Here is a 12,894-nt window from a genome sequence, read left to right as displayed (position 1 = left end):
TGTGTAATCTTCATCCCCCTCCTACTGCTGTTTCCACGCTGCTTCATTAACCTGGAACAATTACCCATCGTCCTTCCAGACAAGGAGGCACCTTTGCTCATTTAAAGTCCTCAACGCTTTAGATTTCTCAGACAGATGGCTGCCCCCAAAATGGCAGATAAAATCAGAGCTACAAAAAAGTTATTAGGAAAAACTTTTCCTTGAGAGTCCTCTGTCTGATTGTTCACATTAGCTATTATTTTGTGGAAAGAGAACTAGATTTAAGAGTCAAAAAAGGGGACTTAAGACTCTGCATTTCCATTGCAGAGGACATGGGTTGGATCCCTCCCTGGCTGGGGAACTAAGATCCCACATGCCGTGCGGCCAAAAAAAAAAAAAAAAGTCAAAAAAGTTCCAGTTCTGCTACCTGTTGGCTGTGCAAATCACTTCTCTGGGCTCTTAGCGTCTTCACTGGTGAAATGGGAATGCCTCACGGCAGTGTTGTGTAGATAAAAGCACTTTGCAAACTGTCTTGAGATAGGCTAAATGAGCTGGGATGATGTCCTGATTCCTCTTTAAATCCTTCAAACGTAAAGGGTCATTAAACACTGAGATTTGTTTTGGTCAGTCTATTTTACGTGGGTCTCGGGGAAAGCTAGCAGCTAGAAAAGGTACGGCAATCCTTGTGGTAACATTTGGCTAAAATTGAGGGTATAAACTGTAGGACTTCTTGAGCACAGAGGGTCCTAAGGAATTCTGATTACTTTGGATTTGGAAACCCAGTTTCCGCTGCTGTGGCCCAAGGGAGGTGCTTTGATAAGTGGAATCACTGCAGGTAGGTTCAGCATTCACTTCTCAGACAAGCCTGAAACCTGTTTTTAAAAAAACGTGTGTGTGGGCCAGAACCAAAGCAGCCTGGGACATTTCAGACGGGCACCACCTCCTCTGGCTGTTTTCAAGGCCACCCAGAGGCCAGGGTCCAGATAAACTGAAAAGTTAAGACAGGACTGCATGGGACTTTCTGCAGGCGCGCTTGTAGCACAGAGGGTGGGAGGGAGGAAAGGAAGGAGGGAAGGAGGGCGTTGGGAGCTGAGGCCCCACCTTTCACTCCAGCACCGGCAGAGCAGGAATGACTCACAGGCACGGGTGCTCAGGTTCCCATAGGTGAGGGACTGACTCCCCTCTCCGGAAAAACGCAGTGCGCTTTCCTCCTGGAGTGGCCTTGGCGGGGTGCTGGAACGCTCCGTCTGCCCGGTCTGGTCTCTGGGGCCAGGGCTGGGTTTCCCTCATGTATGGCAAGAGCCCTACGCGTGCTGTGCTTTTTCTCCTCGGCATACAGCTCACAGGTAAGAGCTCGCGGGCTTCTCTGAGCCTACCTCCTTCACTGCCTACCCTGTAAAGTTAGCTAATTGTTGAAGAAGTTGCAAGAGCTTTGGAGCTCTTTGGAGCCTGAGCCACAGTTGCATTTCATTTTAGTTTTGACTTTAGTGAAACTGAAGTGGTGGGTTGTTTGGGGGGAGTTGCTTTTGGAAAAACAGGTTTAGGTGTGTTCTCAGGTGCCAGTGATTCAGGCACAGAGAGAGTTTTCTAATCTCAGGTTACACACCATTTTTTGTGGCTACTCTCAACCTCCCACTGCTGGCAGAACCTAGCACTTCGATTTCTGTGTGTGGGTCTTGCCTGGGGCTCTCGGCAGCACTGGGAAAGCTGAGATTGTTAAGGAGAGAGACCCACTGGGGCTTTGTAACTGCCCCAACATGCACATTCTAAATGTAAATATCATGCTAAAAAAATGCCATGTGGTATAAAGGTTCCAGTGGCGCAGGCAAGCTAAACTGTCTGGGACTGATTAACTCAGTTTCTGCAGAAGACTAGGAACAGTGTGAAATTCACACAACAAGGACACTTTCTGGAAAACTTACCTGCTAGGGGACCATCAGACACATAACATACAATGCTTAATCTGAATACATGTCTAATTCATGTTCTGATTAGTTCTGATGGTTTGTTTCTGCTTTCAATTTTATTTGCCGATGTTTGTAGTTTGTTTACAGCAGTGTTGAAGTGGGTACCATGAGGCTAGGGTATCATGCTTTGGAGAAAGTGAGAGCGCTGTGTGGTATTTGTAGTTGTTTAAGGAATGGGAGGGTGAAGGTTGCATGTAGGTAGGAGTATGCAGACTCTGGGTGAAGTGAGTTTGAGTGAGAGCTGAGGCATCTCAGTTCTGTTTGATGCCCTACTCATACTTTTATTTTGGTAGTGTCAGCAGAAATTCTCTTAATACACATCTCCTGTTAACCTTTCCTTTCCCTTTTTTTCATGGCAGCTCTTTGGCCAATAGCAGCTGTGGAAATTTACACTCCCCGTGTGCTGGAGGCTGTCAATGGGACCGATGTTCGGTTAAAATGCACTTTCTCCAGCTTTGCCCCTGTGGGTGATGCTCTAACAGTGACCTGGAATTTCCGTCCTCGAGATGGGGGCCCTGAGCAGTTTGTAAGTAAGGGTCCCTTGGTTAGGAAAATAAGCCAGTCCATTTCTCCTTGCCCTTCCTGTATTTTTCTTAGCAACAAGCACAGGGTAAAGCTGGGAAACAAATCAACAGACAGAACTGAGAGGCTGGCGAAGGGGAAAGCAAGAGGTTCTTGCAGGAGAGCTGCAGATGGGGCAGTCAGGCTTGCTGGCATTTCTCTTCGGGTCCTGCCATCTCAGCCTCCCTTCCCAGGTACCAAATAAGACCTCTGGCCATTTCTCCTCTCTAGGTTTTCTACTACCATGTGGATCCTTTCAGACCCATGAGTGGGCGTTTCAAGGACCGGGTGGTCTGGGATGGGAACCCTGAGCGGTACGATGTCTCCATCCTCCTCTGGAAGCTACAGTTTGATGACAATGGGACATACACCTGCCAGGTGAAGAACCCACCTGATGTTGATGGGCTGATAGGGGAGATCCAGCTCAGCGTTGTGCAAACTGGTAGGTGATGCAGAGAAAAATCGTTTTGGAAAGCGTGAGAGCTTGTAGAAAAGAGAGGGGCAAACTTTTGTGATGGCTGAAAGAGTAGAGAGAAGGACCAACCCTTTGGATCTGGAAACTGCAGAGGGAGAGTGAAGAGTCCTGGGGTAAAAAAGAGGAAGGCTTTGTTTGGCTGTGGAAAGAAACAGAAAATAAAGGGACCTAAGGAATCTGTTACAAAAATGGCATTGAGATCGTGAAAGGGAGAGGAAGCAACCCTCCGATAAAAGGCTAACACAATAGGTCCATTCATTCACTCATTTATTCACAAGGTACTATTGAGTACCTACTCTACATCAGGCACTGTCCAAAGTTCTTGACATGTACTATCTCATTTAATTCTCGCAACCACTGTTGGAGGCAGATCCCAATAAGGGTAGTTATTGTTTATTGAACACTTCCCATGTGCTAGGGGATTTACATATCATATCTAATCTTTACATATCATATCATTTTATTGTGCTCTTAGTGTGCTCCCCCCCCCCCATTTTACTAATGATGAAACCGATGCTCATAGAGGTTAAGTCACTTGTCTAAAGTCATGGAGCTCATAAATGGAGTCACTCAGAACTCAAACCCAAGCATCTCTGTCTCCAAAATTGTGCTCCAAACTAAGGCACTGTATTGCCTGCAGTTCTATAAAGGACAACCTGGAAAACTGCCAGACAACAAAAAGCAAAGACCATAAAACTTACAAGTTGTAAATTTGTGTTTGAGTCACTGCTACAGTTTACCAGCTGTAAATAACTTTTCTTTTTCTCCTGTAAAGTGAGAATAATATGGCAAAAATTATGGTGAGGATAAAATGAAGTAATGAAAATAAACCCCCCAAACTCTTGAATTGTACTGAAAATTATAATAATTACCATATATTGAAACTTTATTATGTGCAGGCACAGCGTGGAACAATTTACATGAGCGATTTTATATTTTATAAGAACTCAAGAAGTGAATATTGTTGTCTCTATTTTATACATTGAAGAAACTGAGGCTCAAAGAAGTTAATTACCCCAAATCACACAGGACCTGGTACTTTTTTTTTTTTTTTTTTTAGGACTTGGTACTTTAACCTAGCTGTCTCTGCTGTATGCTCTTAACCAACACACAACATTACTACCCAAAACGTAAAAGCCTATACAGTGGTATCATTTCCTCCTTTCATTCCTAGTATCATCCTTCAAGGCCCTATCAATAGAGAGCTGTATGACCTTGGAGAAGTCATTTGAGTATTGAAAGAAGTAATGTAATGTCTTTGGCTCTCAGTTTCTTATCCTGCAAAATGAACAGGTAGATAAGAACACATGGTTCTTCAACATATTGGGATCACTACTCTTAGAGAACCTAATGAATGCCATAACCCCTGTTTACCACAAACAATGTACACACACAATATGACATGGATTCTGTGGGCTTGTGCCCTGCCCGCCCCCCATCTTCCTTCATAGACTCCAGGCTAGGAACCCCTGGGCTAGATATTCTCTAATGTCTTTTCTGGCTCTGAGTGTTCATTGAAATTTAAGTCAGAAATTAAGGTAAAAATTAAGAGACCCAGGCTTCACAGACTCTAGCCTGGTTTAGGGACCTTTCCCTTTGGGTTCTCTCTTGCATCATATATCCACTAGACTATAGTTACTGATTTACTTGTCTATCTTTCCAGTGGGCATGAGTTCCTTGAAGGTAATGTCTCTTTTGGCTTTGTATTTCCATCAGAGTCCCTGGAACATAATAGGCCCTTAATAAGCCTGAATAAATGACTGACTGCATGACAGAGGAGAGAAGGATTCGGGGAGAAATAGTTTAGACACTGGATTCGATTAGGTCAGCAATAACTTTACCCCACTAGGTAGATCAACTGGCCAAGTGGTTCTCAAACTTTTAGCATGCATCAGAATCATCTGGAGGACAAATTAAAACAGATTGCTGGGTGCCCCCTGTAATTCATTAGGCCTGGGGTGGGGCCTGATAGAACTGACATTTCAAAGTTTTCAAGTAATTCTGTAGCTGCTACTCCTAGAATCAAAGTTTGAGAACCACTAAAGTAGTCTGTATGCTTTTCCTACTTTTTTTTTTTTGGCCACACCACGCAGCATATGGGATCTTAGTTCTCCAACCAGGGACTGAAACTGCATCCCCTGCATTGGAAACACGGAGTCTTAATCACTGGACTGCTAGGGAAATCCCTGTATGGCTTTTCTACTGCTACTAGACTTTACAAAATTAATATCGTAGAAGAAAGGAAGATTTCATTTAAAGATGAAAATACACCCTTAAATGATTCCATTTAAGGAATAATATCTTGGGACTTTCCTGGTGGTGCAGTGGTTAAGAATCCGCCTGCCAATGCAGGGGACACTGGTTTGAGCCCTGGTCCAGGAAGATCCCACATGCCGTGGAGCAACTAAGCCCGTGCGCCACAACTACTGAGCCTGTGCTCTAGAGCCCGTGAGCCACAACTACTGAGCCCGTGTGCCACAACTACTGAAGCCCACGCACCTAGAGCCCGTGCTCCGCGACAAGAGAAGCCACCGCAATGAGAAGTCTGTGCACGGCAACAAAGAACAGGCCCCGCTTGCCGTAACTAGAGAAAGCCCGCACACGGCAACAAAGGCGCAATGCAGCCAAAAATAAATAAATAAAATAAATAAATTTATTTTTTAAAAAAAGGATGAATATCTTTAGATTTCATTATAGTCGTCCTCTTTTCAGAACCCCAACTTGATCTTTTCTCCTTACAGTACGCTTCTCTGAGATCCACTTCCTGGCCCTGGCCATTGGCTCCGCCTGTGCACTGATGGTCATAATAGTAATTGTGGTGGTCCTCTTCCAGCATTTCCGGAAAAAGCGACGGGCTGAAAGAGCTCATAAAGTGGTGGAGATAAAATCGTAAGGCTGGGCAGTTCTGGGAAAGTCTTCTTTTAACACTGTTTTATGGCAACTCTTGGTATTTTATAGTGGGGCTAAATAATTGTTGGACAGATGTTCTTCCTCTTGAGTTAATCTTACATAACAGAATTCAAATTCACAGGATGGATAAATTAGGGTGTGAATTAGTAACTTTAGCTTTTTTTAAATTGAAGTGTAGTTGATTTACAATGTTGTGTTAGTTTAAGGTGTACAGTAAAGTGATTTATATATATATATATATATATATGTATGTATTCTTTTTCAGATTCTTTTCCCTTATAGGTTAATACAAAATATTGAATATAGTTCTCTGTGCTATACAGTAGGTCCTTGTTGGTTCTCTATTTTATATATTATAGCGTGTATATGTTAATCCCAATCTCCTAATTTATCCCTCCCCACTCTTTCAAACAAACAAACCGTAAATTTGTTTTCTATGTCTGTGGGTCTAGTAACTTTAGTTTCTTAATTTTATAGATTTTATTATAAGCTTTCTTTACTATGCAGGATTTGATATTATAAAAATTTACTTATATAAAGCTTTTCTAGGATATTCCCCACTTTAAAAAAAATTAATTAATTAATATTTGGCTGCGTTGGGTCTTTGTTGCTGCACACGGGCTTTCTCTAGTTGCGGTGAAGGGGGCTACTCTTCGTTGCGGTGCACGGGCTTCTCACTGCGGTGGCTCCTCTTTGTTGCGGAGCACGGGCTCTAGGCGCACGGGCTTCAGTAGTCGTGTCAGGTGGGCTCAGTAGTTGTGGCTCTCGGGTTCTAGAGCGCAGGCTCAGTAGTTGTGGCACACTGGCTTAGTTGCTCTGTGGCATGTGGGATCTTCCCGGACCAGGGCTTGAACCCTTGTCCCCTGGCGGATTCTTAACCACTGCACCACCAGGGAAGTCCTGGATATTCCTCACTTTTAATGTAAAGCATACATTTCTAAGAACCACTGGGCTGTCAGCAGGGTCTCTATGAATTAGTGCCTAGCAAAGTCAGCCATGCTGATATAAGGTGCATAATATATTTTTTTATTGAGATAAAATTTACATATAATAGAATTCATTATTTAATGTTCACAAAGTTGTGTAACCATCACCACTAATTCCAGAATATTTTCATCACCTCCACAAAAGAAACTCCATACCCTTTAGCCACCACTCCCTATTTTCCTCCCTCACCTGCCCCTGACAACTACTAATCTGCTTTCTGTCTCTATGGATTTGCCTGTTCTGGCCATGTCATATAAAGGGGATCATACAATATGTGACCTTTTACGTCCGGCTTCTTATTTATTTATTTATTTATGGCTGTGCTGGGTCTTCGTTGCTGCGCGCGGGCTTTCTCTAGTTGCGGCGAGCAGGGGCTACTCCTCATTGCGCTGAGCGGGCTTCTCATTGCCGTGGCTCCTCTTTGTAGCAGAGCAGGGACTCTAGGCGCACAGGATTCAGTAGTTGTGGCTCACGGGCTCTAGAGCACAGGATCAGTAGTTGTGGCGCACGGGCTCATTTGCTCCGCGGCATGTGGGATCTTCCCGGACCAGGGCTTGAACCCGTGTCCCCTGCATTGGCAGGCGGATTCTTAACCACTTTACCACCAGGGAAGCCCTGTCTGGCTTCTTTGACTTAGTATAATGCTTTCAAAGTTCATCTATGTTATAGTACTTCATTCTTCCTGTGTCTGCATAATATTCCATTGTATGCATATACCACATTTTGTTCATCCATTCAGTTGAGGCACATTTAGGTTTTCCCCACTTTTTGGCTATTTCGATTAATGCTGAGTTGATTTGAATAGAATTGGTTTGAGTTGGTCTGAGTTGGTTTGAATAGAATACGATCAATAAAGTTGACTTCTAGGTCACTCTTTTTTTGTTTTTGTTTGTTTTATTTTTTATTTTATGGTTTTCTTTTTTGAATAGGAAGTAGAATTAGAGGTAGAATAGTAATGGTAAACTAAGGTGTCTGCTTTAAACCTGGAGTTCCAAAATAATATTGTCTTCTAGAAATATTCTGAAAAGTGTCTAAGTTCAGATACCCAGGGTCATGTGGAGGTATGAGTATTATTAGATAGCGCTAATAGGTTTAGTGCTCTGTAAGCTTGGATCTACTCCCAGGTGCATACAATTCTTCCCCAAATTTGGGGGAATATATCACACCTGAACCTTTGTAGGATTTGCCTCCCTTGCTTCTTGCCTTTTTCCCCTGACATTGGTTTCTGCTTCTATGTTACAGAAAAGAAGAAGAAAAGCTCAACCAAGAAAAAAAGGTTTCTGTTTATTTAGAAGACACAGACTAACATTATTATATGGTAAGGTTCACAAATGGGTTCATTTCTTTCCTTAGCTTTTTTTGGCTGCATTGGGTCTTCGTTGCTGTGCGTGGGCTTTCTCTAGTTGCAGTGAGCAGGGCCTACTCTTCCTCGCGGTGCGCGGGTTTCTCATTGCAGTGGCTTCTCTTATTGTGGAGCACGGGCTCTAAGGCAAGGGCTTCAGTAGTTGCAGGACGTGGGCCCTAGAGCACATGGGCTTCATACGTTGCAACACGTGAGCTCAGTAGTTGTGGCTCTCAGGCTGTAGAGCGCAGGCTCGGTAGTTGTGGCTCACAGGCTTAGTTGCTCCGCGGCATGTGTGATCTTCTTGGACCAGGGATCAAACCCGTGTCCCCTGCATTGGCAGGCAGATTCTTAACCACTGTGCCACCAGGGGAGTCCCTCCTTAGCTTTCTTATATGGCTCATTTCTACTGTGGATCTCCCAGATTATATGATATGTGTTTCCTGTATGAAATTAGAGGAGTTGGGCAGAGAGATAAAAGGCTTCTCTTGTGTTATCGATGGCTTCCCCTTTGAGTGTGTTTTGTGCAAAGGATAGGAAGCTAGACCCTACTACCAGTAAAGCTGAGAGAATTCTATGATTATTTGAGGCTTTGGGGTTATATTTACCACCATAAAGAATAATAAATTAACTTTCAACATGTAAATAAATTTTTTTAAATGAAAGAATATCTGCTTTTATTCTTTTGTTTTATTGTAACCTAATCATGGCATTTAAGAGAGTGACTCAATAGATATGCTTGACATTTTGACAGGAGAACTTCTGTATTATTTGGAATTGATTTCTACTACTCTCATTTAGTTATTGGGACTATGAATCCAATTTTAGTGGTGTTTAGTTTTGTTTTTCCAGTTTTTAGGTTTATTAGGCTTAAAAGGTAGGATGATTTATTTTTCATATGATCACAATTTCTTCTATTCTCTGAAGTAGGTCCACTATTATTATTTGCAAAAAGAGCCACATTTTTATAGCCTAAAGCTCCAGTGAAAGTTCTCAAGGATTTATAAAATAGAATATGGAGAAAAATGGTTCTATTGTAAACCTAGAAAAAAAATCTGGTGTCAGAGAGATTTTTACGAAGGGCTATACTTAAAATCAAGCAGATTTTCTAATAAGCCAGAGTCATGGAAAATAAAGATGGAGGCTGTTTAAGATTGAAAAAAATTTAAGGATTCCAAAAAAGAGGGGATATATGTATATATATAGCTGATTCACTTTACTGTACAGCAGAAACTAACACAATATTGTAAAGCAATTATACCCTAATTTAAAAAAAAAGTTTAAAGAAGTAACACAATCAAGTGCAGTGTACGATCCCTGACTGGATGGATACTAATTTGAATAAACTAGTTATAAAAAAGATTTGGGGGGACATTGGGCAAGTCTTAATATGAAAAATTTCAATGTGGACAATAGGGAATTATTGTTAACTTTTGTTAGGTATAATAAGGGTATTGTGGTTACACAGGAATATATCCCTATTATAAAAATGCATATTGGAGTATTTAGGGTTAAAATGTCAGTAATTTGTTTTAAAAACTTTAGCCCCCACCAATATATGTATTTATAGCAAATAAGGCAAAAAAAAAAAAAACTTTAAAATTAAGTGACAGTGAATTCCATACACTGCCTTCTTTACTTTTCTGTATATTTGATTTTTTTTTGCGGTACGTGGGCCTCTCACTGTTGTGGCCTCTCCCGTTGCGGAGCACAGGCTCCGGACGCGCAGGCTCAGCAGCCATGGCTCACGGGCCCAGCCGCTCCGTGGCACGTGGGATCTTCCCGGACCGGGGCACGAACCCGTGTCCCCTACATCGGCAGGCGGACTCTCAACCACTGCGCCACCAGGGAAGCCCCTGTATATTTGATTTTGTTTATAATAAAGGGGTTGGGGTGATGGTGGGGGGGGGAGAGAGAGAGAGAGAGAGAGAGAGAGAGGAATGAATGCATGTGAGTGAGCAGCTATGGATCATCCAAGTGTCCATGAAAGGCAGAGACTATGAATTAAGGACACTGACTCAGAGAAATATGTAATAAGGATCAGGAAATTTCTTTTAAAAGTTAAGTTAGAAGAGGACAAATATACTTACGAATATTTTCCTTCACGATGGAGAATAGATCATATATATATGTATTCATAATGCCAGGTACTCCTATTGCACTCTTGCCATATACATTATCCATTTAAACTTTTGTTTTGTATTTCAGGAAGCTGAAGATTTCCAAGAACAAGAACCCTGAGATAAGTTGGTGTTAATGGAAGCTTTTCTTTGGCTTTTCCAGTTGTGACCTGTCTTCCAACCAGCTCTGCAGTATATAACCACCTAGACAAGCAACGTTCCTCTGGTGCCAGCATAGGGCCCTTCTTGAGCAGATACCAGCAGACTCACACACAGCCCTGTTACTAAGGTTTTATTTAATTTCAGAGTACAAATATTGTATTTTTTTCAAATGCTCATTAGCTTTTATATACTAGGAAGCTACATTTTTGCCCTTAAACACTCCTGTGGATTATGATTTGTATACATATCTATTGGCATCAAATGGGATAAAAGTCCACTTGTGTGTCATAACATTTCCTTTAATATATTAGTTTCCTTAGAGCAGCACTCTTGCTACTAAAGTTAACATGTTTACTCTTTCCTTCTCACACTCTCAATTAAAAGGTGAGCTGATTCTCCCAACTGTTTTTGATTGATTAACAGAAAATTCTAAATTCAACCTGTTAAAGAACAGTTTGATTTTTATGGCTCTCCTTAAGTATGGGACACATCTTATTTTATTGAATTTCTTTCAATACCCTAGATGGCAGGTTTTTGTTTTTGTTTGTTTTTGGTCAATTGATCCAAGGTTTACAGTAGTACAAGTCTAAACCACAGAGTAACTAGGGAAGGTTACAGAAGTGCTAGTAGATTGACAAAGGCCACCTCAAGATGAATTGCTTGTCACCTTTTTTCTCTGCTGTGACAAGCAATCAACAGCTCAGATCTTTCATGAGCAGTGAATGACTGTTTAGCTTACTATAGTTTTTCCCCCAATTCAATTATTTATAACAACAGAGCAAAATCTATGCTTATTTGTAGACTGGAATCATTAAGCAGTTAAATGGAGTTTCTGAAGGAGTATATTACAATTAAAAAATTTAGGGCTAGTGAAAAAAATCACCCTAAATGATAATAATTTTGTATGGTGTTATACAAAGCTCTGAGAACTGGAAGACATTAAATTTTTTTCTTTTATTTATTTTTTAATTCAGTTGCTTATTTGGGGGGAGGATTTGGTTTGGGGGCAAAGAAATACCAAAACTAACAGAATGTAACCAACTTTTTTTTTTTTCTCTTATACTAGTAGATAAAACAAACTTTATAAGTGGGTCATGGAAAGAAGAGTGCTTTTCAAGAACTGTCTAGTCTCCCAGTGTCTTTCCAAACTTAAGCTACTGCAGCACTTATTTAAAGAATAGAAAACATCTAAATGTTTAGGAACCTCTCCCCCTACCGCCTGCCCCCCATGTTTACAGCTTGATATTTTCAGTTTTCACCAACTAGGTTGAAGATGTTATTTCTTTTAAAACTGGAATTTCCAAATAGTTTATCTGTATTTAAAGGTGATGAGCTTTGATATTTTTTCCAATACTAAAAAAAATACCTGGTATAATTTACATGTGAATCTTGATTCAAAATGCATTCCATACCTGTCTCATTTTGCCTTTTATACTGTCTAAAAAAGTACAGTTTCAGTACCCAGTTTTGAAAGTAAAAATTGGATTTAAAGTCTATATTACCTTTCACATTTTCTATTTTTCTCTATAATTCAACCTTTGAAAATATAGTAATTGGGCATTTCTTCAAACAGATGGCCTGGGTGATGTTCCATAAATGTAAAGAGGTAGTTAAAAACTCATGGAAGGTGTTTCCAGCAAAACTTGTAGCTTTTGTGTCTTGGCTAAATATTCAAGGGTTAATATAGCCTGGCTGTTCAGTGTCTTTTACTTGAAGAGAACTTTTGTATTGTAACTTATTTTTTATTGTGCTTTAAACACTATGTAAATAACCTTCAGTAATAAAGCATTACAATTATATAATTTGCTTTTATGCAAATCTAAAATTTTTACACAGCAGGTCACAGAAAACTGATGGGAATACATTTTATCTTCACTGAAAAATTTTCTTAGAGGCAGCCTGGAAGTCAATAATGGATAGAATTAGTTTCTACTGGATAAATAAACCTGTATGAATTTCCACATTGCTTCAAATAACTGAGAATTGGGCACAACCAACTACTTAGTTTGGGGACTCTTTTGAAGGAACAGTATCATCGCTTCCATTTGATACTCTTATATTACCTTAATAGAGAAAACTACCAGCTTTCAAGTCTAGTAAAGGAATGGGAGTTGAAAAACGGAAAGTTATTAACTTTCCCAAAAGCTGAAGCATATTTTCGTTCCTCTCTTGCTTTCATTAAATATACATAGATTCCAGGAGAATAGGTTGACTAATGATTAGAGCAGGGTACCATCCCATCTCTTTTTCAGAAGAATGTGACACCATCTCTTCATTTCACTTCAAGCACTTCCTCACTGTTCCAACCAAAAGTGGCACAAATCTCAGCTCCTTTTTGTAATGATTTCATCATTGCCACTGTCAACAGCAATTTAATAAACACCCAATTTA

At 40.8% G+C, this 12,894-nt stretch overlaps 1 protein-coding gene across 3 annotated transcripts; it reads left to right on the top strand.

Annotated features, from left to right (window-relative positions):
• Window positions 1-1,079: 1,079 nt before the first annotated feature.
• On the top strand, window positions 1,080-12,293 carry MPZL2 (myelin protein zero like 2). Of its 3 annotated transcripts, none has more exons than XM_060304130.1 (6): window positions 1,080-1,325; window positions 2,306-2,472; window positions 2,739-2,949; window positions 5,724-5,871; window positions 8,122-8,197; window positions 10,434-12,293. In XM_060304130.1, exons 1-5 carry the CDS (start codon window positions 1,268-1,270, stop codon window positions 8,183-8,185), a joined length of 648 nt encoding a protein of 215 aa, XP_060160113.1. In that variant the 5' UTR covers window positions 1,080-1,267; the 3' UTR covers window positions 8,186-8,197; window positions 10,434-12,293. The 3 variants fall into 3 exon arrangements, with proteins under 3 accessions (XP_060160113.1, XP_030693956.1, XP_060160114.1); XM_030838096.2 differs by having other exon boundaries at window positions 10,430-12,293; XM_060304131.1 differs by lacking the exon at window positions 8,122-8,197 and having other exon boundaries at window positions 10,430-12,293.
• Window positions 12,294-12,894: the final 601 nt, after the last annotated feature.

The sequence above is a fragment of the Globicephala melas genome, chromosome 8 (assembly GCF_963455315.2).
Source record: "Globicephala melas chromosome 8, mGloMel1.2, whole genome shotgun sequence".
Classification (NCBI taxonomy): domain Eukaryota; kingdom Metazoa; phylum Chordata; class Mammalia; order Artiodactyla; family Delphinidae; genus Globicephala; species Globicephala melas.
The sequence above is the reverse complement of the archived record's forward strand: the minus strand, read 5'-3'. Positions and strand labels throughout refer to the sequence as shown.

What these genes read in the sequence shown, in the direction of transcription:
- MPZL2 (XM_060304130.1), top strand. Translation starts at nt 1,268, where the DNA reads ATGTATGGCAAGAGCCCTACGCGTGCTGTGCTTTTTCTCCTCGGCATA. An exon ending in ATGGGGGCCCTGAGCAGTTT is followed by an intron (nt 2,473 to 2,738) that starts GTAAGTAAGGGT and finishes TCTCCTCTCTAG; the next exon opens with GTTTTCTACTACCATGTGGA. An exon ending in GCTCAGCGTTGTGCAAACTG is followed by an intron (nt 2,950 to 5,723) that starts GTAGGTGATGCA and finishes TTCTCCTTACAG; the next exon opens with TACGCTTCTCTGAGATCCAC.